General features: G+C 36.0%; 1 protein-coding gene across 2 annotated transcripts in view; it reads left to right on the top strand.

Annotated features, from left to right (window-relative positions):
• Positions 1-26,119, top strand: part of PRMT9 (protein arginine methyltransferase 9) — a 35,895-nt gene that overhangs the window by 1,680 nt on the left and 8,096 nt on the right. Inside the window, exons 2-9 of one of the 2 annotated variants that reach the window (XM_008685461.2) lie at positions 1,065-1,213; positions 4,382-4,618; positions 5,144-5,311; positions 7,527-7,629; positions 9,786-9,892; positions 16,389-16,581; positions 18,054-18,237; positions 20,745-21,459. In XM_008685461.2, coding sequence (XP_008683683.1) covers positions 1,065-1,213; positions 4,382-4,618; positions 5,144-5,311; positions 7,527-7,629; positions 9,786-9,892; positions 16,389-16,581; positions 18,054-18,237; positions 20,745-21,459 — 1,856 coding nt within the window. Of the gene's footprint in view, positions 1-1,064; positions 1,214-4,381; positions 4,619-5,143; positions 5,312-7,526; positions 7,630-9,785; positions 9,893-16,388; positions 16,582-18,053; positions 18,238-20,744; positions 21,460-26,119 lie in introns of those variants that run through there. The other variant, XM_040626347.1, reaches the window with a different exon arrangement.

Here is a 26,119-nt window from a genome sequence, read left to right as displayed (position 1 = left end):
CTGTGCTCCCCCCCCCCCACCGATAAGGTAGAATCGTCTTCTGTATCCTTTTCTCTCTAGTAAACTCCATCAAAATTCAGTTACAAGTATCAACTCTTCTGTAGAAATCTGTGAAGATGATGTAAAATGTGTTCATGATAAAACTGGAATGACTAAAGCCTTCCCTCTTTCTACAGTCTTCTAGTGTGGAGAATGGCTGGAGGGAGGTGAGATTGGAGCTAGGGACAGTGGGAATGCTGTTACTGTGGTCCAGCAAGTATTACAAGGGCCAGACTACATTGTAACAGTGTGGATGAAGAGACGGGGACAGACGTTGAGATAGAATTGGCTGGGTTTGAAACTAATGGCATTGGAGTTAAGGTAGCATTGTAAGATGACTTAGTGGTTTGAGGTTGGGTGGTACCTTAACCTTATATCCTGTGTGAGAGGAATATAATAGGTTCACTTTAGAGCATTTTGAATTTTTTCAAAGTTATATGTTAAACTTCTCCCAACAAGTCTTCTGTGAGAATAGGAACAGGATCTATGTTGTTCATTGCTGTGTTTTAGGTCCAGTTCTTTGCATACTGATTGTTCAGGAAGTACTTGAATTGAGCTGAATTTGAGATGAATGAGGGTGCAGTTCCTTGTTGAGATGACTGATGGGAAGTTGTGTCTGGGAGTCAGGTTCAGAAGAGGAGAGGGTCTTGATTGGAGATGTAGTGTAGCATCATCCATCAGTGCATGGGTGATAGTTAATGCGTCGGAGATGGATAAGAAAGGAGAAGGCGGCCAAAAACAATTCCTAAAACATAGGAGCACACAAAAGAGAGGTAGGTGGAGAATGTGATATGGTAGCTAAGAATAGAGTTTAGAGTGGTCAAACTCTACTTCTGGATGTTATTGCCACATAGGTGGTAAAATTCATTTATGCATTTATTTAGCAAACTGTCTACTAAAGCTAAATAAAGTTTAAGGTGATCAGTTAATAATAGTTAAGTTCTGTTCTCTGTGGAATCACCAAACATTGTTGTATGTTCTTCATTTATGTTATTGATTAAATTACTGTTTTCTCTTTCACATAGGAAACTTTTCAGTATACACTGTTCAGATGGGCTGAAGAGCTTGATGCTCTCAGTCGAACACAAGACTTACTTGGCTGTTATGAGCAAGCTTTGGAACTATTTCCTGATGATGAAGTGATTTGCAATAGTATGGGGGAGCATCTCTTCAGGTTTGTGGTGATTTCAGTATTTCTTGTTAAGAATTATTCTGTATCAGGCTTGATCAGGGATGAATCACACAGTAATTTGAAAAGGAAAGTTTAATGTAAAGAATTATTAACTGTGACTGGGGATTAGTGTAATGGAGGATCGGCTAGTAAGAAGTAAAAACTCAAAAGAATATAAGAATAGCAAATATAAAATGTAATAACAGATTAATTTTAATATTATATTGTATACTACATAATAGCCACTGCCCCTAGGGCTGATATAGAGTATCTAAGGAAGAGTTCCCCTCACTGGGCTAAAATCCAGACCTTGCTGGAGAGGATACAGGTGTGGGTTGCAGGATGGCAGTGTAAGTCACTGTGGTACCTTGCCAGGGTGCTTGTGAATCTGTTCTCTGGATCTGGCTGGAAACTTGCCATTGGAAATTCTGTCCATTCTCTGTAGAAACTATATAATTAGGAAAACATGAAAACCCCCAATTTTTGTTTTGGATTTGTTTTAATAAATTTGTTTTCTCTTCTTTGTACAAAGTAGAAGGAGACTTCTTATTTAAGAAACACCATGATAATGTCCTATTCTATATAGTGAGATCATTTTACGTGTTCAGCAGTTGTCCTCTAGTATTATTGCTTTGTTCATCTAGTCATATTAAGTTTTATTCAATGGAAAGTTCTGTATAAGAAGTACCTTTATCAAAATGTATTAGTTTCAGTGATGTAGCTGTATAGAGTTTAATAGTCTTAATCAGCATGGCCTGGGGGAGTGAAATAAGTACTCCTTTAAGAGACAAATATTTCATAGTTTCTAATTGTAGAGTATGATAATAACCGTGAAAATGACGCAGGTTGTCAACTGAGGCTTGTTTGCTCGCACTAACAGCTAACTTGATCCTGATACACAGATTCCATCTCTATTAATTAGCAACTACTTGCCCTTAAATGAAATTTAATTTTAAAAGATTTTTAAATGACTTGTCACATTAGTTAAAAATCCGCATTTTAATTTCAAAATTTTCTTTAGTTCTTCAGTCCATATAAGGGAAGTTAGTCTATAGGATTCAGTTATACTTCCAGATAATAAGGCAAGTAATGATTGTAACATTCTAGAACTTACGTTTAGGGATAAACTCAGTTCAACAGAAAATTGGAGTGCTACACACTTTTGACAGGTTGTAACTTGGTGACCTATTGTTGTAAGATACTAGTCTGAGCAGTTACCAGTTACTGAGACAAAAAAAAATGCTTGTTTACTTCAGGAGATGTAATTATGAAAAATTTCTAATTTAGACATTGAGAATTCAGAACTTGTGATGGTGTGAATGTGGCTTTTGCTATACAGTTTGTCTTTGTTCCCAACAACAGTGGTTCTTAGCCTTTGTCCTCTCTACTTTCCTCATCAAAAATGGTAGGTCACTCACTTCCCAATAAAAGAATCACTACTCTAGGAGAAAAAGATTTCCAGAGTAAACGATAGCTTCCCTTCCTTCCTTCCTTTTATTTGTGCAATACAATTTGTGTCTGGAAAAATCTCAACTTTACAGCCTTGTCCAGTACTCCAATAGAATCAGATTTAAACAAGACCTATTTAAGTTGCTAAGTGGGAAGGTAATTTTTTTTCCCAGTTAAAAGAAGAAAGGTGGTTTTATAGTTTGTTGATACTGACACACATGTTGAGTCCATCAATATGAGATAAACTTTAATTGAGTGGACCATATATCTTTCAGGTTATCATGACGGTTAAGAAAACTGAATGATATATTAAGAATCAGGGAAGCACAGACCCCAGGAAATTATTAGGGGCAGGTTTGGCATTGATTCAGCAGATTATTGATATTTAAACATTTTAAAATATCCATTGCTAGGTTTGTCTCACCAACTATGATTATATAAAATGTGTTTTATATTGTGTTATGTGCAGTGTCACCTGCAGAATTAGAATAAGATAACCCTGTCTTCACTTAAAAATAATAGATACTAACCTTAAACATGTTTATTTTAACCTAAAACATGAGTGCCTATCATTTGGCATAGGACCATTACCTTTTGTTAGAGTGTAGTTCCCTGTTGGAGTTCCAGAATGTCTTTTTTTTTTTTCCTTTTTTTTTTTTTTTACGTAAACCATACCTAGAATGAATAGTCTGATTTGGTTTCTTTAAAATTGACAGAATGCTTAAAGGTTCTTGTGAAGAAGTATGAGTGTAAAAAGGTTTTACTAGCTCATGTCTCTTCAACTTGTGGACCACACACTGGGGCAGGTCCACAAATGATCAGTCAATGACAGATAAGTATAGAAATTGAGAGTAAGCGTTTAGAAATGTATATAGCAGTTTGACATTGCTTAAATCCAAGCATGTGATCAGGGAACTCACTTGTGGAGGAGAATGTGGACCAGTTTGGGTGCTACTGAAATCTGATGTGTGAGTTGCATGCTAATCACATGTAGTAGAACTGTATTGTTCTACAAATATTTAGATATTTTAGAAAGGGTCTGAGATGAGTTCTTTGCCACAGAAAGTTTAAGAAGCACTGTTCCTGATAGTTCGGTAGTTTTCCCGCCTTTTATTGTTGATTTGCTCACATCTAATTCAGTAGCAATTTTTGGGTGACTTGCCTTTTGATTTTTTTCCAAAGCATTTAGCTTACAATGGCTCTCTGCAGTTATATTTATTTGGTTTTTATAATATTTAATTTAAAATGTGTAATTATAATAACAAGTACAACTGATATAAACTGGTCTGGCAGCAAACACAACTGACTCTTGATAATTCACTCAGTTGCTGAAAGAAAAGGTATACAGGCACACCACAGAGAAGCCTACTAGCTTTAGGCATTAATATGTTTTACACAGGAATGATTTTTAGAAAGCACTGGTTTTCTAGTGAGTTGGTTAAATGCAGGATGACTCTTGAGAGCTTCTACTATGCTTTACTATAATAGTAGCTTATAGTCAGTCTCCTAGAATGCATAAATACAGTAAGGGTTCAGAAAGGAAAAAAATGATCAAGGATTGTAATCCTCACGAAAGGCTTCTCAGAGGTGATGGTTCTTGGGTTGAGTAGGATTTGGGGTGCTGGAGATAGTGATTCTCAGGCCTGTTGAGTGGCATGAACAAAGGCACAGTAATTGATACCATAATAATTGAATATTTTGTCTGTCATTTTTTTACTGTAGAATGGGCTTTAGAGATGAAGCAGCTGGGTATTTTCATAAAGCAGTGAAACTAAACCCTGATTTCAGTGATGCAAAGGAGAATTTTTATCGTGTTGCCAACTGGTTGGTGGAACGCTGGCACTTTATCATGCTTAATGACACCAAAAGGAATACAGTTTATAATGCAGCAATCCAAAATGCAGTTTGTTTGGGGTCCAGGAGTGTTTTGGACATTGGAGCAGGAACTGGAATACTGAGGTTTGTTGTAATTGTGTTTTAATTATATACACATATATACTAAGGTAAATTAAAGCTTTTTACCAAATACGGAAAATTTAACAGTGGAATTTAAAAATAGAGTTTAATTTATTTCTCATAATCTTATGATTATTCATGCAACTACCATTATTGTATTTTTCACTGTAACTTTAATTTAGCAAGAACTGGACGTAACTACTAAGAATTTGTGGTTACTGTTGAAATTTTGAATAATGCCTTTTAAGAGTACTTTTTGTATTAACAGTCTGGTTGAATCTAGTTGTCTAAGTTAAAGCCTGTCAACATTTTTCATGCCAACTGTGTCTTCTTAAAAACATGAATGTCATGATTTATTGTATGATTTGTTTCTTGGTAAGAATACTGGTTCATTTTTTTATGTGGAATGAATAATGGTTGTGTTAAAGAATAAAAGGAAAACCCCATGTCTAAGCATCATAATTCCACTAAAATTTGAAAAACTACAGTGGATTATTTTTTCTTGATGGAGCACTTTTTCCCTTGCAGCATGTTTGCTAAAAAAGCTGGAGCACATTCGGTATATGCTTGCGAGTTATCCAAGACCATGTATGAACTTGCCTGCGATGTAGTGGCAGCAAACAAGATGGAAGCAGGAATCAAACTCTTACATATGAAGTCACTTGACATTGAAATTCCTAAACACATTCCTGAAAGGTACTATATAATGTTTATATAATATAATTTTAGTTTTTATAATTTTTCTAAAAATTAAAATACTCATGTTTAGAGCTTCTAGCCCAAATAAAAATGCTAAAACCCTTATATTGTAAAGATAGGAATATAGGATCATTTAGCATAAGGTGGATTTTCATAATAGGGTCATATCCTTGATAAAAATTTCTTAGAGATCTTGAGAAAAACTTGTGCTAAGAGATATACAATAAACTTGACTTTTAGCAAGTTACTTTACTTTTGTTAATTTCAGTATTCTGGTTGTGAAAACAGATACAACCTCCTGTGTGGTCACTACTTAAAAATTGTAGTTAAAAATAATACATGAGTAAATCAGGCTTGATGGACTTGTCATATTTTGTGTTATCCTTGGCGAAAATGAAAGCTGTCCAAGTATTTTGGCCTGGGTTCTTCACATACTTTGAATATTATCTCATAAGTTTTGGCTTTTTAGTATATCATCTCGCTTTAATCTATATCCCAAGGGTGATGGAATTTTAGAGCTAGAATGGATTTACAAATCCTCTGGTCCAGCACTATCATTTTAGAGACAGTTTCTTAATGTAGCACTTTCTTTACTACCTCTCCTGGGTGGTCTGTCTTCTCATCTGCCTTAAATTCAGTTTAGATTGAAAGAGGACTTTTATACTCTGTTGTCATCTGGACTGTCTTACATTGATTTACATGATTTTCTAACAATCTTATTAGATTGTTGAGGCAGAGAGACACATTTTCTAGAAATAAACAGTGTCCTCAACTATTGTAATCTCAGGATGCCATTACAAAATACCACAGACTACGTGGCTTAAACAACAAACATTTATTTTCTTCCAGTTCTGGAAGCTAGAAGTCCATGATCAAGGGTGCTGACAAATTTGGTTTCTGGTGAGAGCGCTCTTCCTAGCTTGCAGACAGCTACATTCCTGCCCTTTCCTCTGTGCAGGCGAGGAGAAAGAGAGATCAGGAGAGATCGCATGTGTCTTTTCCACTTTTATAAGGATACCAGCCTTTTCACATTCGGGCCCCACCTTTATGACCTCATTTAACTTTAATTACCTCCTAAAGACCCTAGCTCCAAATGTAATCACTTTGGGGGTTAGGGCTTCAGCTTACGAATTTTGGTGGTACACAATTTGATCCATGGCATGAATCAGTTACTTTAATTTAACCTTCATTTCTTTCACACATAGTGTTATTGAAGGACCTACGGGTTTTGAATTAGGAGGTAGGGATTCCAATACTAACTCTGTTTTTAAGTAATTTTGACCTTGGGCAAATCTAGAGATATCAAGATGTCGGACTAGATGATTGAGATACCTTCCACATTCTAAATGTATGCAACCATAAATATTGGAAATTTTGTGTATTTATGTAGTATATATAGCACTGTGGGGAGATACCAAAGTTGTTTCTGTCCTCCAGGCATCTACAATCTAGAGAGGAAGATAAGGAATATTCATGAAACTTTTCTTTATCTTCTAATTACATAAATAAATGATAATGGCAATAAGTGCTAAAGAAGTTCAGAGGAGGGAGATATTATTTTGATATGTCTTTGGGTGAAATTTTCTAGAAAGAATGGTCAGAAGATCACAGCTCCGTGGACTAAGCCTTTGTGAAAACTCACAGGTAGTAGGTAAAGCAAGAGAAACAACTGGAGAGCTACAATGAGTGTGTAAGAGGTAACCATGGGTAATGAAGGAGAGAGGATTTTGAGAGGGAGTTCTTCTCAGGTACATGTTATTTGTAGATTAAGGAAAATAAGAACTGAGAAAGGTTATTCATCTTAAGTAGGGGAGTTAAATTTATGATAGAGAATGTGTTTTTATAGAGCATTGGAGATCGAAACCCATTTACTCAGCATTAAGGAGGGGACTGGTAAAGCAAATGGGTATGTGAAGCACTCTTATGGATTTAGGCAGCGAAACAATAGCCTGAGGAGGCCCTAGGGTCATATGAAGATTGTGTGTCTTCCTGCCCCCGGAGGGTGCCAGTGGAGAACAGAGGAGCCTGTGGAACAGTAAAGTCAAGTTCCTTCAGATTTGAGGGTAGATATTAAAAAAGTGAAATTCATTAGAAAATTTTATATGTGGACTGTTTCTATAATATACTTTTCCTTTGTTCTCTCAACTTTAACATCTTTACTTAAATAGTATGATATTTTACTTACATATATCTTTAAAAAATCATTCTATAGAGTGTCCCTAGTTGTAACAGAAACTGTCGATGCAGGTTTATTTGGAGAAGGAATTGTGGAGAGTTTAATTCATGCATGGGAGCATTTACTTTTGCAGCCAAAGGTAAGCAGCATGAAAACACTTAAATTTGATTAAGAATTCATTATTTCAGCAGGTATTTATTGAGCCCCTTGTGTACTTGCAAAGCAGTATGAAATACATCCTCCTCTCAAGGTACATACTATGTAGTTGGAAAGAAATCTGTGCAAAAAATCATTCAATCATGTAATGTAATGTATACTTGTGTACCCCCATGGGGTATATAGGCAAAAAAACTCCAGGAAGGAATTCATAGTAATTGAGGTTACATTGTGGGACAGATATTGTGGAATTCTTGAGTAGGATTGAGAAAGGGAAGTACTTTTAGTCTCAATAGCTCTCACTGCTTGGATTTTGGCAAACTATCAAAGGAGAGTATAGTGATAACTGGCTTGGTATGGTTTTAAGGTACCAATTGATTGGACAAGACTAACTCTTAAAATTGCCAAATTGTGTTTTGCAATGAAATCCTCTAATGTGGCCCATAAATTGTAGATTTGGTTTTTATAATATGTAATGTGAATGAAAGTCTAACATGTCATAAGAATTTACTGTTTATAGAAAATGATTTGAATTTAAAATACCTATAATTAAAGGCTGAAAAGAAGAGCAGTTTTTCAAGTAGGTAATAAGGATTTTGGCTTCTTAGTTAGAGTCATACCCAACAGTTTTTTGTTGTATACAGATTTATAGCTACCCTCTTCTTCCTATTTGTTCTGTTGAAAAAAAAATGTGTACACACACACACACACACACACATATATAGCAATGAAAGTGAAGTAAACTTTTTAAAAAATAAAATTAGTATTAACATGGCATCGCATTCATTGTTTTTCATTTTTTTATTTACTATGTTTTATTCAAGTATAATGAACACAGTGTTTTTAGGTATACAACATACTGATTCAGCAATTCTGTACATTACTCAGTGTTCATTATGATACGTGTACTCTGAATCCCCATCTCCTATTTCAGCCATCCCCCCCACCTCCCTTCTGGCAATCACCAGTTTGTTCTCTGTATTTAAGTGTTTTTTTGTTTATCTCTTTGTTGTTGCTGTTCATTTGTTTCTTAAATTCCACGTATGAATGAAATCATATGATATTTATCTTTCTCAGAGTTATTTCACTTAGCATTATACCCTCTAGATCCATCCATGTTGTTTGCTAATAGCAAGATTTCATTCTCTTTTATGGCTGAGTAATATTAAAGCTTTTTTATTGAGGTACGATTGACATATATTAGTTTCAGGTGTAGAATGTAATGATTCAAAATTAGTATATATTGTGAAATGAATATTATATATATAGTATGAATACTATATATATAGTATACTATATATGAATATTATATATATATAGTATATATATACTATATATATAGTATATATATACTATATGTATAGTGAAATGAATATTATATATAAATAGTATATATTGTGAAAGTTTCTTCACAAAAGAAACTTTTCAATTGCTTTTTTTTTAAGATTTATTTTTAAGCAATCTCTACACCTAATGTGGGGCTAGAACTTAAAACCCTGAGATCAAGAGTTGCATGCTTTACCTCCTGAGCCAGCCAGGCACCCCCGAAAAGAAACTTTTTAAAATTTTTTAATATTTTTTTTTAAAACAAGATTTTATTTTATTTTAGAGAGAGAGGGGAAGTGGCAGGGGGCAGTGGCAGAGGGAGAAGAAGAGAGAGAATTTCAAACAGACTCTGAGCTCAGCACTGAGCTCATTGCAGGGCTTTATCTCATGACCCTGAGATCATGACCTGAGCAGAAACCAAGAGTCGGACACTTAACCAACTGAGCCACCCAGGCACCCCAAAAGAAACTTTTTAAATATTTTATTTATTTAATAACTTATTTGAGAGACAGGGAGAACACGTGCGAGTGGGGGGAGGGGCAGAGGGAGAAGGAGAGAATCTCGTGGAGTCTGATACAGTCAGTCTCATGACCCTGAGATCATGATCTGAGCTAAAACCAAGAGTCAGACACTTAACCCACTGAGCCACCCAGATGCCCTCCCAAAAAAACTTTTTAAAGAAAAAAATACCTTAACTTGTTCATCCTTACCTGTTGCTTTTAAAGTTTTTTTCTTATTAATTTTCTTTCTCATAATCATGCACACATTTTTACATACATGTAATTGAATATAATTTTTATTGTTATATTTTAGAACAGAGGTGAAAATGGTAATTGTGAAAAGTATGGGAAAGTTATACCAGCAAGTGCTGTGATATTTGGGATGGCAGTAGAATGTGCAGAGATAAGAAGACATCATAGGTAAGTGATTATTTAAATAGTAAATTTTAGAAAACAATAATTTTAAAGACTAAACTATACTTGAATGTTTATTTAGTATTTATTTGGATGAGAATTTGTAGTTTTGTGGCCTTTAAATTCATGATGTTTATTCCAGTCTTAATTCCCTTTTTGCCTTTTTCTTACTTTCTTTTAAAGTGGAGCTCTGGGGATGCCTGGGTGGCTCAGTTGATTAAGCATCTGCCTTCAGCTCAGGTCATGGGATTGAGTTCCGCATTGGGCTCTGTGCTTAGCATGGAGCCTGCTTCTACCTCTGCCTGTGCTCCCCCTGCTTGTGCGCATGCTCTCTCTCTCTCAAAAAAATAAATAAAATCTTAAAAAATAAAGTGGAACTCTAGAATGAAAACCAGCTTTCAGTTTTTTAGTGGAAAATCAATTTTGATACAACTTAGTATTTTTTTTTATTTATGATAGATTAAAGAGGCCCCCTTCAATAACTTAATGATAGTAAAGGTAACATATAAATATTTTAAGACATAGTGATGAAAAGAAGAAAATAAAAATTATCCTAAACTCCTCACCATTAGATAGCTACTGTTCATCTTTGTTGTATACTCTTCCTTACTTTTCTATGCATGTTACAGGGTGATAAGTAAAAATATTTAGTCATTGGTAGGGCATAGGGCACCAGCCAGACAGTGGCCCTAATTAATAGATTGGCTGAATTAGTGTGCTGGTTGAGTGTCAGCTCTGTGTAAGTAAATGTGTGTGTGTATAAATTTAATTTTGTTTCAAAAGTATCAGTAAATATATTTGCTTTTTCTTTGTGAGCCTCTTCGTGTTAATAGATATGCTTCATGATTTTTTAAAACCAATTTCTTATAGTTCTCAGAGTTGAGAATTTTTAGGTTGCTTCTACTGTTCTGCATTTAAGAACAAGAATAAATACCTTCGTACTTAGGTCTGTGTGGACTTGTCTTTATTATTTTCTTGGAATAAATTTCTTAATAAAGTATTGAGTTAACTAATATCTTAAAAAAAAAAAAAAAGAATTGAGTTAAAAGGTACGTACATTTTTCATTCATGGAGACAAATTGCTGAATTGCCCACCAGAAAAGCTAGGTTGTCTCTTGCTGGGATTTCTTGCTATAACACAATGTTAGATTCTTTGCCATTAACAGTTTCTCTTTATATTTTATGGGTAAGTCACTAAAATTGTTTGCCTAAGCAAAAAAGAAATTGACTGGTATCCATTTTGAAAAAGGATCCCTTTATCATTGATTCAATAATAGCAAATAAGGGCCTGACTATACAACAGAAGCACCATAGCAGCTTTTGTTTAAAAAAAAAAAAAAAAAGCCATACATTTTGCTGGAGTAGGTCTGGGTCAGTGAGGCCTGGTATTTATTTTTCACGAAGCTCAGCGGTGTGGGTTGAGGATGATGATGAAGAAGGGTACTGAATAATATAGAGATGAGTGCTACTGTTTTATCTGGTAGAAACAATTTTTTTAAAGATTTTATTTATTCACCTGAGAGAGAAAGAGAGCTAGAGCGTTCATGGCGGCCGGGGGCGGGGGTGGGGGGGTGGGGGTGGAGGGGTGGGGGGGATGGGGAGAGGCAGAGGAAGAGGAAAGAGAATCCCAAGCAGACTGCACACTGAGGGCAGAGCCCAACGTGGGGCTTGATCCCACGGCCCTAAGATAATGACCTGAGCTGAAATCAAGAGTTGAATGTTCAACCAACTGAGGCACCTGGTGCCCCTGATTGAAACAATTTTTTTTTCTAAGATTTTATTCATTTATTTGAGGGAGAGAGCAGGAGCTGTGAGAGAGGAAGAAGCAGACTCCCTGCTGAGCAGGGAGCCCAACGCAGGGCTTGATCCCAAGACCCCAGGATCAGGACCCCAGCCCAAGGCAGTCCCTTAACCGACTAAGCCATCCAGGTGCCCCTGGTAGAAACAATTTTAACTATTATAAAAATTACTGTTTGGGGGCACCTGGGTGGCACAGCGGTTAAGTGTCTGCCTGCTTATTCAGATAAACAGAAGATTCAACTAATTAGGCTCCAAACAGTAATTATTTTTTTAAAGATTTTATTTATTCATTCGACAGAGATAGAGACAGCCAGCGAGAGAGGGAACACAAGCAGGGGCAGTGGGAGAGGAAGAAGCAGGCTCATAGCGGAGGAGCCTGATGTGGGGCTCGATCCCATAACGCCGGGATCACGCCCTGAGCCGAAGGCAGACGCTTAACCGCTGTGCCACCCAGGCGCCCCATGAATAAGCAAATGTTTTAAGAATAGTCAAGAAAAGTGAGAAATTTTGCCTTATTAGATATAAAATTCTAGAAATAAAAAATACAGATGCAGAAATAGAAAAATAGATCAGTGGAACACAATAAATACAGATATAGACCTTGGAATTTATAGGGATTTAATAATGATACAGATGTGGTTTTTCAGATCAGCAGAGAAAGGATGAATGGAGATAGAGATGACATTTTTTATTTGGGGGAAAACATTAGATTCTTACTTTAATTCAAGATGAATTAAATATCTAAGTGTAGAAAATCCATTGAGTGATGACGGCTTTCCAAAGGAAAACACAGGATAGAGTCTAGAAGTTATAAAAGATTGACAAATTTGACCACATTAAAAATTTTTTAATATACTGGTGGAAGATAGTATAAATAAAGGTAAAAGACAGTTGACAGACTGAGATAAAAATTTGTAACTTTTACAACAAAGTATTAATAAACTTAAAATTGTTAATCAGAAAGAAATTAATCCAATAGTAGAACATTTTTTGAATATTTATATTAGTAAGCATTAAAAATGATAATATCCTATTTTCTCACAGGTGTGGTGAAAACTTATACACTGTTAGTACAACATTTTAATAGCTCAATTCGTCATTGTCTAACAAAACTAAAGATCTGTGTAGTCCTTGACCTAGTAATTCCATTTCTGGTAATCTATCCTGATAAATGTACTTAGACCTGTGTGCAGCGATACATGTACAAGGATACTTACTGTAATGCTGTAATTGGAGGAAAAAAACTATCTGAAGGCTTATTAATAAGAAAATATTTCAATAATTTTTGATAAAACATTTACCTCGTGCAGTACTGTGTAAGTGTCAAAAAGAATTATTTAAGGTACATGTACTGACATGGAAAGAAGTTCATGATATACTATTAAGTGAAAAAAACAAGGTGTAATCCTAGGAGCAGTGAGCATACCTGGCACTTAGGTCTTGGTTTCTAAATTCCATTTCTCGCCAAAAGGAACTATAGCTCCTTGGAGAAATGGCTGCTTCCAGAACTAGGGTAGGACAGATCCAAGATGACTCTGAAACATTTTGCGTCAGAAATTAAGGAGGTACTCCAAAAAAAATTATAGACCGTTAAAGGACATAGACGCATGCTTGGAAGGATCTCACACTGGCCAAATCTGAGACAAATTAAGCACCAAATACATACATACATAAGGGCATTTATAAATCAAAACCCATCGAGTAAAATAAGAATCCATGAGTTCCTACTTACAATAAATAGCTTAATAAATTCATAAATGGGGACAAAAAGTTCTTTCTAGCAATAGAATGTTGACTAATAACAAAACAAATGTTGGAGAATTATTGTTTGCAATCCCCATGTAAAGATGGGAGCAAAAATTATGGATGTATCAAATCAATGAGAAATTTAATGAAGGTCGGGATATTTATAAGTTTAAAAGTATCTTCTCACAAATTACTTATTACAAAAGGAAAAATGTTAATTACACGGGGAAGAAACCACATAGCATCTTATCCAAGTGATCAAAATTAGCATCACCAGTAAGATTCCTCCAAATCTCATACTTTGAGGATATATGCTTATGTAATATTACACCCAAAATGTATATAACATATATGTAATTGTGAAAAAACCTCACGCAAACTTACACTGGGGGACACTCTATAAAATAACTGGCCTATCATGAGAGACAAAGCAAGGATGAGGAACTGTTACGGATTAAAGGAGATTAAAAAAAAGTTCAATTGAAATCATGATCCTGTATCAGGGAGAAAAGACCATAGGACATTTTGATTTGTTAATTCAGTTGACACATATAGGCTATGGACTGAAGAGTAGATAATACTGAAATTGATAACTGTATTGTGGTTAAGAAATTATCCTCATTTGTAATAAAGATGCACTAAAGTAGTTATTAAGGGGTAAATAGGCATGGTGAATGCAACCTACTCTCAAATGATTCCAAAAAAAGAATAGATATGGAGAGAGAGAATATGATAAAGCAAATGTGGCAAAATTTAAAATGTGATGTTATTTAAAAATGTTATTTAAAAAAATTTAAAATGTTATTTAAAAATGTGATGAATCTGGATAAAGGATGTGTAGAGTTCTTTAGATTATCCTGGAAATCTTTCTAAAAATTTGAAATCATTTTCAAAATAGAGCAAAGGAAAATATATATAATATATCTGAACAATATACGTACATATTACTACATAAAGGAAAAGGTATTGAAAGGATCAGACTTTTAACAGTGAAAAAATGGGGATAAGGAGTACTGTGAAGGTGGGCTTCCACTATTTACTATTTTGTTTAGAGTTTTGATAAGTTTATATTCATGTATTTTATAAGAAAAGGAAGTTGTCATATCCTTTTTTTGTTTCTGTAACTTGTCACTTTTGAGTTATGAAAATCATTAATCGAACACCTGGGTGGTTCAGTCAGTTAAGCGTCTGCCTTCCTCTCAGGTCATGATCCCAGGGTCCTGTAGTCGAGTCCCACATCAGGCTCCTGGCTCAGTGGGGAGTCTGCTTCTCCCTCTCCCTCTGCCCCTCCCCTGGCTTGTGCGCGTGCTCTCTCTCTTTTTCTCTCTCTCACTCTGTCTCTCAAATAAATAAAAAAAATATTTAAAAAGAAAATCATTAATCATTCCATTTGTTGATTTCATTTTTTTGAGTGTATAATAAAATAATTTCTAGAAGTAGACCATTCCAACTTCTAAAACACTGTAAGGAGAGAGATTAATGAATGCCTCTATGATGAGATAAGATTGGAGCTTTTCTTTTCTTTTTTCTTTTCTAGATTTTATTTATTTATTGGAGAGAGAGAGCACAAGCAGGGGGAACAGCAGGCAGAGAGAGAGGGAGAAGCAGGCTCCCCGCTGAGCAGAGAGCCTGATGCGGGGCTCCATCCCAGGACCCTGGGATCATGACCTGAGACGAAGGCAGATGCTTAGCTGAGCCACTCAGGCACCCATGGAGTATTTATTTTTCATAAAATGGTGTTGCTAAAATGTTCATGAAGTGTTTTTTTTTTTTTCAATATAAATTTTTATTGACATCAGAACACTGTTATAGCAAGTGCATAAACCATAAATTTATGGTTTGATGAGTTTTCATGAAGTTAATACACTTATGTAATCTTTGATCAGATCAAGGTCCAGAACATTACCATCACCCCAGAAAGTACCCAGAAAGAAACCCCTTCCAGTTATGGGTACCCTGTCCCCCGTAAAAGTAGCCACTATCCTGACTTCTAACACCATGGATTATTTTGCCTGTTTTGAATTTCATACAAGTGGGATCATACAGAATAGGTTTTTTTTGTGCCTGGCCTCTTCTTTTCAACATCCATGTTCGCTGGTGTGTAGTTTGCTCATTCTCATTGATGTACAGTATACCAGTAGATGACTATACCAATACATTTGCCTTTACTGATGATGGATATTTAGGTTATGTCCAGTTCTTTGGTTATTGGAAATAGTACATCTGTAAACATTCTTGAGTATTCTTTTGGTGATTGTGTGTATGGATTTTTGTTGGCTATATTCCCAGAAGTAGAAAAGCCAAATACCTTGAGGTTCCTATATTAAGACTGAATCTAGAATGGTTATGTTCAGCTTGAGTAGGTACTGTGAAAAAGTCTTCCAAAGTGGTCTTATTAATTTTATACTCCTGCCAATAGTGTATGAGACAGTATCATCACCAGCACTTGGTATTGACTATTTCATTTTCCCAGTTCTGGTGGTTGTATAGGTGTTAACTTCATTTCCCTGGTGACTAATGAAGCTGAGCAATTTTTTGTATGCTTATTGGCCATTTGAATATGCCCTTTTGTGAAGTGTCTTGTTTGTCTTTTGCCCATTTTTTTTAATTTGTAGAAATTTAAAAATGTATTTTGGATATGAGCCCTTTTTTGAATAGATATATTATAAATTCCTTCTAGTCAGTGTGCCTTTGTACTTTCTTAAAGCTGAGTATCTTTTGATGAAAAGAGTTTTTAATTTTAATATGACCTATTTGTCATTTGTTTTCCTTTATTGTTAGTGATTGTGTATGTAATTGTGTTTAAACCTCTGTCAGTGAAGTTTTATTTCATTTTTATGTTTATTTTTTCTGGACTCAATATTAGATGTGTTACTTGATTCTAAAAAAAAAAAAAAACAAAAAAAACAGAGAAACCATCTTTTTCCCTTCCCCTCCTCATTTTCCCTCCTACCAGGGTGGGTACTAAGGATGTTGCTGGGATCTGTTTACCAGCAAACGTGAAATTTCAGAGTCCAGCTTGTTCTTCTATAGATACTGAAGAGACAATTGAACCATATACAACTGAAAAGATGAGTCGAGTTCCTGGGGGATATTTGGCTTTGACAGAGTGCTTTGAAATTATGACAGTAGATTTCAACAATCTTCAGGTAAAAAAAAGTTCAGTTACAGTTTTTGAGCATTAAATTTCAGGCATTGTTTAGAGTAATACATAGGATAGTCTTATTTTATGAATTTTCATGGGATTCTACCTACTATATATAAGGAAAATGATTAAATGGTAATCAGTATTTTCTCCTGAAATTATGTACTTACTTTAAATACATAGGGAAAAAAAATCCCTAAGGTTTGTTGGAATGTGTAATGTGCCAGGTGCTTTCACATGTGTTCTTTAGATTGCTTTTACAACAGTGCTGCAATTATAATTATAGTTAAAATTATCTTTGTGCTAAATTATGCAAGTGTGAATGCAAGAGTTATAACCTAGAGCTTTCTGACTTTCTGAATGTCATGCTACCATTTCAAGTTAACAGTATTCCTTGAAATGAACAGTAATCCAGATCTCTAGATTATATCTGTAGTAGGGTGATCTCCCAAATCAGTTTGCCCAGAAGTGAGAGGTCCCCAAGACATAGGACTTTCAGTTTTAGACTAGGACAGTCTTGGGCAAACCAGGACAGGTTGGTTGTCCTGTGTATCATCTGTGTGTGTTTTATTGGTGGGTGGTGGGTGGATGTGCTGCATAGAGAAAGTGCCCAAGGAAATTGAGAAAGAGTCCTTCTCTGAAGATCTTTAAGGTTAGATGAGATGTGCCTGGGGACAGAAGACTTTGTACGGGTCATTTTAGCCTATGATCTTTATAATTTAATAAATTTAATATAATTTAATCCCGTATTAATTGTTACTAGGTTCTTCTTGAGGTGGTTTGGAACTACTTTAACACTTTGACATTACTTACTGAGGCTGAGCTTCAAGAGCATTTCATTTCTGATATAACAGTACAGTAGGGAACAACACAGTTATCGTTGCTAAATACCCCAAAGCCATCTCTTATTTTGAGCTTTTCTTATGTTAATTTTTCTTTGTCACAGTTAAAAAAAAAACCCACCTTAGCAAGGCTTTAAGTTGGAAGTAATATTTGCTTGTTTAACACTTTCAAGTAATCAAGAACAGAAAAGAGAAAGCGTATGTCTGCCTTTTTAAAATCTAGGTCCTACTTTCCCCAGATCACCAATTTGAAGTACGTCTTTTCAGACTTGCTTTTCTGTTATTCTACACACACACACACACACACACACACACACACACACACACACTTTTTAAAAAACAAAATCCCCGTTTGCCGCTCGCTGCCTTCATTCAACAATACATCATGGACTTCTTTCTACATCAGTATTATGTATCTGCCTCATTGTTTTTAGTAGTTGCATGGTATTCCACTATGATAGATGGGAGCTTCAAATTCAGTATGCCTTAAATGGCTATAGGTGTGTTAAGATACTGACTTTCCTAAGGGTGCTGGGCAGATCTGAGAATTTACAGAAATAGAAAGTGATGTGATATTGGGGCATGTATATATTAAACACATAAAATGTTTTCATTCCTTTTACATTTTTGTCAGGAATTAAAAAGTCTTGCAACTAAAAAACCTCGTAAAATTGGTATTCCTGTTATTAAAGAAGGCATATTAGATGCTATTGTGGTTTGGTTTGTACTCCAGCTCGATGATGAACACAGTTTATCCACAAGTCCCAGTGAGGAAACATGTTGGGAACAGGCTGTCTACCCCGTACATAACCTTGCAGGTATATCTTATCTATAATTGTTTGTTTGTTTGTTTGTTTGTTTTAATCTTGTTACTTTAATCCTCTAAGCATTTGAATTAGTGGAAAAAAATTTACTTTGAATATGAAGTTTCCAGCCAAGGGAGATTGGTTAAATTTTTCAGAACTTACTTTTTTTTTTGAAAAAGATTTTATAGAGAGAGAGCATGTGAGCATGAACAGGGTCAAGGGCAGAGAGGGCAGAGGGAAAAAGAAGTAGGCTCCCCACTGAGCAGGGAGCCCATGCGGGGCTCGATCCAGGACTTTAGTTGGGGTCATGACCCGAGCGGAAGGCAGCCGCTTAATGGGCTCAGCCACCCAGGCGCCCCAGAACTTAACTTTTTTAAAAAGTAGTTTTAAATAACTAATATATGTAGTTAAGAAGAGAAAGTAAAACATAATTGCTGCATACTACCCAAAAATATCTATCATTGGATCACCTGGGTGGCTCAGTTGGGTGAGTGTCCGACTCTTGATTTCGGCTGGGGTTGTGATCTCGGGTCCTGAGATTGAGCCCTGTGTAGGGCTCTGTGCTCAGCAGGTAGTCCACTTGGGATTCTCTCCCTCTGCCCCTCCCCTTGCTTGCATGCATGCTCTGTCAAATAAATAAATAAAGCTTTAAAAAATATCATTTCTTTAGCCCTGATTACTCTAATTATCCATAGATAAGAGAAATGCTAGTCCATTTTTTATAGAACAGTGGAAAAGTACTAGTGTAGGAGTTCTTGCTGCTTATAGAATCTGTGGAGCCCCAGGTCATAAAAGTGCACACACACATATAAAACAAAGTTTTGCAGTTTTAGAGGGTTTATAAATTCATGGACTCAGTGTTCATCATAATTATATTCTTAATCCCCTTCCCCTATTTCATCCATCCGTCCACCCCCCTCCCCTTTGGTAACCACCAGTTTGTTCTCTATAGTTGAGTCTGTTTTTTGCTTTGTCTCTTTCTTTGTTCATTTATTTTGCTGCTTAAATTCCACATATGAATGTAATATGGTATTTGTCTTTCTCTGATTGACTTCTTTCACTTAGCATTATACTCTCTAGATAGATGCATACTGTTGCAAGTGGCAAGATTTCATTCTTTTTTATGGCTAATACTCTATTATATCTATACACCATACCTTTAAAAATTTTTTTTTTGTTTAAGTTCCTGTTAGTTAACATACAGTGTAATAATAGTTTCAGGTGCATAATATAGTGATTCAACACTTTATACATCACCTGGTGCTCATCACAAGTGCACTCCTTAATCTTCATTACCTGTTTAACTCATCCCCCCCCACCCCTCCCTTCTGTACCACATCTTTATCCATTCATCTGTCAGTGGACACTTGGGCTGCTTTTACACCTTGGCTATTGTAAATAATGCTGCTGTGAACGTAGAGGTACATGTATCCCTTTGAATTAGTGTTTTCATATTCTTTGGGTAAATACCCAGTAGTGGAATTACTGGGTCATACGGTAATTGTGTTTTTAATTTATTGAGGAACTTCCATATTATTTTCCACAGAATTCCCATTGACAGTGCACAGGGGTTCCTTTTTCTCTACGTTGTCGCCAACACTTATTGTTTCTTGTGTTTTGATTTTAGCCATTCTGACAGGTGTGAGGTGGTATCTCATTGTGGTTTTGATTTGCATTTCCCTGATGTGAGTGATGTTGAGCATCTTTTCATGTGTTATTTTTGTTTGTTTATTCTAACTCTCTTATAGTTACTTAGACATATGGGCTTTTTTTTTTTTAATTCTTTTTAGGGAAACGGCATTTTAAGTGTGTAAACACAAGAATAACCTTATTTTCAACTGGTTCTTAAGCTGATAAGAAGGAATTGTGATTATACATTTACATTTTAAAGTTTTACTGAGTTTGAAAGTTCATGGATAAGAACTTGATATAGTCTTTATTACAGGACTTGGTCCTTCCTTATATTGTCAAATTCCTAAAAATGCAAGTGTCTAAATACTTATAGTTAGAAATATTACTGCTAAGATTCTATTTAATGCTGCCTTGTTCTTTCGGAAATTTCTCTTAGGGAAAAGAATGCCCATTTAAGCTTAGGTGAGGGTTTGGTATTGACCTCTTTCATTTATCTTTGTTATTGTTGGCTTCATTACTGAAGATTTGGAGTCCCCTGTAGCCCCTCCCCCATCCCCTAATATGGAGATGATGATACCTAGTGATTGCACTAAAAGCACTATAGTGCTAATAGTTGGGGTCCAGTAATGGAGCTCTTGAATCTCTCTATTACACCATGAGTAAATTGTCTTCAAACTTAAGTTTTTGGCTAAGAAAGCTAGAGGGATTTTTCCTGTTTTTCTGTAGGAAATGAATAAATTAATTCACTTAATTCTATTAAATCAATAGATGTAATCTTCCCTGTAGTAATTTCAAAATGGGGGGATGGTGGAAGTGTTTGTACGATCCTCAGACTTATAAATATATTCACCAATTACAATTTTTTTCTTTCTTACTATTTTACGGAGACTACTGGATAAAACCTGGTGACCATGTGATGATGGAAGTGTCTTGTCAAGATTGTTATTTAAGAATCCAGAATATCAGTGTTTTTGGTTTGGAACGTGAAGTGGATGCTAGAAAAAATTTTACCAAGGATAAAGACTTGCTCTCTTTAGGAAGTGAGGCTGAACTCTGTAGTGCCCTGGCTAACCTTCAGACCGGTAAACCAGATGCTGTGGAACAGACGTGTATATTGGAATCCACAGAAATTGCTTTGCTTAATAACAACCTCTATCACGAAGGCTTTAAAATGGCAATGAGAAAAGTGTTGTCTTCATTGACACCAGAGAAACTGTGTCAGGCCATGGACACTCAGTGTGAGAATGAGATGAGCTGCGGAAGTGAAGAGAGTAATTCTGAAGAAAGCATCCTGGAACCTTTCTATGTGTTAGATGTGTCTGAAGGCTTCTCTGTTCTGCCCATAATTGCTGGCACACTTGGGCAGGTTAAACCTTACAGTTCTGTGGAGAAAGACCAACATCGTACCACTCTGGACCTCATATCTGAAGCCAATCACTTTCCTAAAGAAACACTTGAGTTTTGGTTGAGACATGTGGAAGATGAATCTGCTGTGTTGCAAAGGCCAAAATCAGACAAGTTGTGGAGTATAATTATATTGGATGTCATTGAGCCATCTGGGCTCATTCAGCAGGAGATAATGGAAAAAGCAGCAATATCCAGGTAAAACACAAAATACAACTTTTGGTTTTTGAGCTTAATTCATGTAAATTCTTTTAGTTCTTTAATGGCATAACTGTACAAATGAGTCACGATCATGTGTGTTCCTTAAACATTGCTTTTCAGGATGTGTGACTTTATCCCTTTCTCTTTGTGTGCATGTCATCACTCATTTTTTTTCATCTAAAGGAATGCCTTCTCTGTAGGTGTGAAGAAGAGAGCCTGCTTTGGGATTGGACTGCCTCTATATAATATAGAGAACTAAGTAGAGATTTATAAGAAGAGAGAAGATATTCAGAGTAAATAAAGAAAAAGCAAATCTCATCTTTTTGATTGAAGAAATACCTTTAATGGGGCACCTGGGTGGCTCAGTCAGTTAAGTGTCTGACTCTTAGAAAAATGTCTCTTCAAGTTCTTTGCCAAGTTTTTGAGTCAGATTTTTTTTTGAGTTTTAGAAATTCTCTATGTATCTATTAATCCCTTACCAGATAATTGACAAATATTTTCTCCCATTCTGTGGGTTGGTTGCCTTTTTACGTTATTGATATTATCTTTTGATATGCAGAAATTTAAATTTTTGATACAGTCCCACTTTGTTTTTTGTTTGTTTTACTTTTGTTGCCTGTTTATGGTGTCATTTCCAAGAAATCATTGTCAGATGTTATGGCCTAGAGCTATTCTCTTATGTTTTTTTTAAGAGGGTTTAGGTCTTACATTTTGGTCTTTGATCCATTTTGATTTAATTTTTGTATGTGGCATACAGTTAGGGCCCAGCTTCAGTCTTTTGAATATGGATATCCAGTTTTCCCAATAACTGTTAGTAGAAAAGACATCCATTCCTCATTGAATGGTTTTGACACCCTTGGCAAAAATCGTTTCACCATATACGTCGAGGTTTATTTCTGAGGTCTTCAGTTGTATTTCATTGATGTACATATCTGGTCTTTATGCCATTACCATCCTATTTTGATTATTGTAGCTTTATAATAAATGTTGTTTTTTTTTTTTAAAGATTTTATTTATTCGACAGAGATAGAGACAGCCAGCGAGAGAGGGAACACAAGCAGGGGGAGTGGGAGAGGAAGCAGTAGGCTCCCAGCAGAGGAGCCTGATGTGGGGCTTGATCCCACAACACCGGGATCACGCCCTGAGCCGAAGGCAGACGCTTAACCGCTGTGCCACCCAGGCGCCCCTATAATAAATGTTTTTAAGCAACTAATTCTTTTTTGTTGTTGTGGTAAAAAACAACATTAAATTTATCATCTTAACCATTTTTTAAAATTATTTATTTATTTTATTATTCAACAGAGAGAGCAAGGTGGGGAGGGAGAGGGAGAAGCAGACTCCCCGCTGAGCAGGGAACCAGAGGCAGGGGGCTCAATCCTAGAACCCTGGATCATGAGCTGAGTCAAAGACAGGTGCTTAACTGACTGAGCCACCCTGGCATTCCTCATCTTAACCATTTTTAAGCATACAATTTAGTAGTACTAAGGTGTATTAACATTGCTTACAACAGATTGCTAGAACTTTTTCGTCTTGCAAAACTAAAATTTTATGACCACAATACACTAATTCCCCTTGCCCCCAAGCCCTTGGCAACCACCTTTCCAAATTCTGTTTCTATTATTTTGAGTACTTTAGATACTTCATATGTAGAATGATATGGTATTTGTCTTATGTGACTGATATTTTTCACTTACCATAATGTCCTTGAGGTTCATCCATGTTGTAACATGTAACAGGATTTCCTTGTTTTTTAAACTACATAATATTCCACTGTATAAATATTCTAGTTTCATTAGCCATTCATCTGTTGGTGGACATTTGAGTTATTTTACCTTCTAGCTGCTGTGAATAATGCTGTAGTGAAAATGAGTGTGCATACATCTCTCAGATTCTGCGTTTGGTTTTTTTGGTATGTGTCTGGGGGTGCGATTGAGTCATATGGTAATTCTGACGAAGTACTGCAGCTTCCTTGGTGCTATGGCCAGTCATGGTACTAGAGCTCACCCTAATGTCTGCCTGTGGCACTGCACACTCTCTGCTCCCTAATCAAGCCAAGTGATCTCTTTTATCTATCAGAGGTCCCCAACCTGGCTCCTGTTTTTTTGTCACTGCTTAGGTTCATGCAAGAGAGAAACCAGTCCCTTGGGCAGCCCCCCCCCGCCCCGCCAAAAGTTAGAATGTTGGATGTACGTTCCATTCTTCTCTTTTTCTTCCCCACAGGAAGCTGGGAATTGGGAGTTCTCTCTTGATTGTACTTACTGTGTTGTGTGTGCCTGGGGAAGGGACTATGGCAAATAAATGCGATACATTTTCCTACCATCTTCCATGGAGTTCTTTCTGGCTGTGCACTGGCCTGGGGTACAGGAACCTCTTAACTGGTTTCTGGATATCTCACAGAAACAGTTTAGTCTGTGTGTTTTTGTTAAGTAAGTGTCTCTGGGGAGAGGTGAGTTGAAGACTTCCTATTCACCATTTTGCTTATATGGTCATTTTCCCTGTACTTTGTAGTTAAGTTTTGAAACTGGGAAGTGTAAAACCTCCAACTTTGTTGTTGTTGTTGTTGTTGTTTTTTCAAGATTGTTTTGGCTATTCTGGATCCCTTGAAATTCCATATGAATTTTAGGATGGGGATTTTTCTATTTGGGTAAAAAATGCTGTTGGGATTTGATAGAGATTGCATTAAATCTGTATTGCTCACTTTGGGTAGTATTTACATTTTAACAATATTTTCTTCCAGTCCATGATTGTGGGATGTCTTTCTTATTTGTGACTTTTTAAAAAAGATTTATTTATTTATGTGAGAGAGAGAGTGCATGCATGTACAGGAGCATGGTGGGGGGTGGGGGGTGCAGAGAGACGCCCCACTGAGCAGGTAGCCTGACACAGACTCCATCCCAGGACCTTAGGATCATGACCTTAGCTGAAGGCAGATGCTTAACCATGGCTGAGCCATGTAGTTGCCCCTATTTGTGTCTTTCCAGAAATGTTTGTAGTTTTCAGTTTACAAGTCTTTAACCTGCTTGGTTAAGTTTATTTCCAAGTATTTTATTATTTTTGATGCTTTTGTAAGTGGGATTGTTTTCTTAATTTCCTTTTTGGACTGCTCATGTTAATTATAGAAATACAACTAATTTGTGTGTGTTGATTTTATATCCTGTAACTTTGCTGAATTTATTAGTTGTAACATTTTTGTGTGGAATCTTTAGGGGCTTCTAAATATATGATGATGTCTGTGAACAGAGATAATTTTACTTCTTCATTTCTAGTTTTGATGCCTTCTATTTTTCTTGCCTGATTGCTTCATTTAGGACTTCCAGTGACTATGTTGAATGGAGGCAGTGAAAGTGGGTGTCCTTGTCTTGTTTATGATCTTAGTGGAAAAGCTTTCAGTCAGTCACATTTTATTTAAATGGAACCTTTAGAGGATTTTTAAAAAGCATTTTTGGTTATAAAAACAGTTTAGCAGACAATGTGTTCTATGTGAAGGATTAGTTATATAATAGTGGGAAACAATTTATGTAAAGCTATCAACTCCTCTTCCCCATTTTCTTAGTAGGGAGAGGAGTCCTATTGGCTTTTTGAGTGGGACAGTTTTTTTTTGTTTTGTTTTGGTTTTTGGTTTTTTGGGTTTTTTTTTAATTTTTTTGTTTTTTGGGGTTTTTTTGTTTTACATTTTTTATATAGGATTGTCCCATGGATTGTACACTGTTTGACATCTCTGGGCACTAAGTGCTAGTAGCTCCTGTAATCATTGTTTAAACCGGTATTCTTTTCCTCCCCTCCAAATACCTCCTGAGTAACAGTGGGGAACCAGTGGTTCTTTCCTTTAGCCCAAGCTGTTGTACAGCCTCCTTACCTGGGTGGGTAGGCTTGTCTTAATTCTGGGGACAGAGGTATGCAGATATTCTCACACAGGCCTCCTATTTTTATCTTTAGCCTCTAACAGAGGGGGGTCTTATGACTGGTGAAAGAGGGTGAAATTAGTGATGGGGAGAATAGATTATATCTGGGATAAGGGCATCTCTGTCACTGGAACTCCTCCTGGCAACCCCCCCACCCCATCACCACCAAAGGCAAGGGAAAACAAGTCATTTCACCACCTTAAGTGTTTAGTTTCTAATTACTTTTGTAGTTGTTGTTTTAAAACGTTTAGTCATACTAAATTAAAATACAGGAGAAAGTTTAAAAGGTTGGTACTTTTTAAAAAAAAAAATCGAAACCCATTTAAAAACATCTTGTGTTGGGTCACAAGGAAACTGAAGAATTTCTTCTCTTCAGAATTTTTGCCATTTATGGTTAGACTTTTGAGTTGGAACATATTTTTTCACTCCTAAAGGCACAGGTGGTTCAGAAGTATTATTTGGCTTTGCAGAGGATTCCATTGAGGAGTCTGGCAGCTCCAGTGGCATAAGTGACAACAAAACGATGACAGTAAAGCTAAGCAGAGTTTCAAGGTGTTTACTGTTTTATCTAAACATAACTGAGAAGCATTCCTGTTAGTGACAGTAATATTGAGTTAAGGATTTGTACAAGATTTTAGATTGAAAGAGTAGGACCATGGCCTCTTAAAATAATTTATATATACTGAGTTTGTGTAGTATTTATCTCTGGCATGGTCATTAGTACTTGATTCAGCCTTTTCTGACTTTTTAAGGTT

Source organism: Ursus maritimus, unplaced genomic scaffold (genome assembly GCF_017311325.1).
Source record: "Ursus maritimus isolate PB19 unplaced genomic scaffold, ASM1731132v1 scaffold_11, whole genome shotgun sequence".
Lineage (NCBI taxonomy): Eukaryota > Metazoa > Chordata > Mammalia > Carnivora > Ursidae > Ursus > Ursus maritimus.
This window is presented reverse-complemented; position numbering and strand designations above follow the sequence as displayed.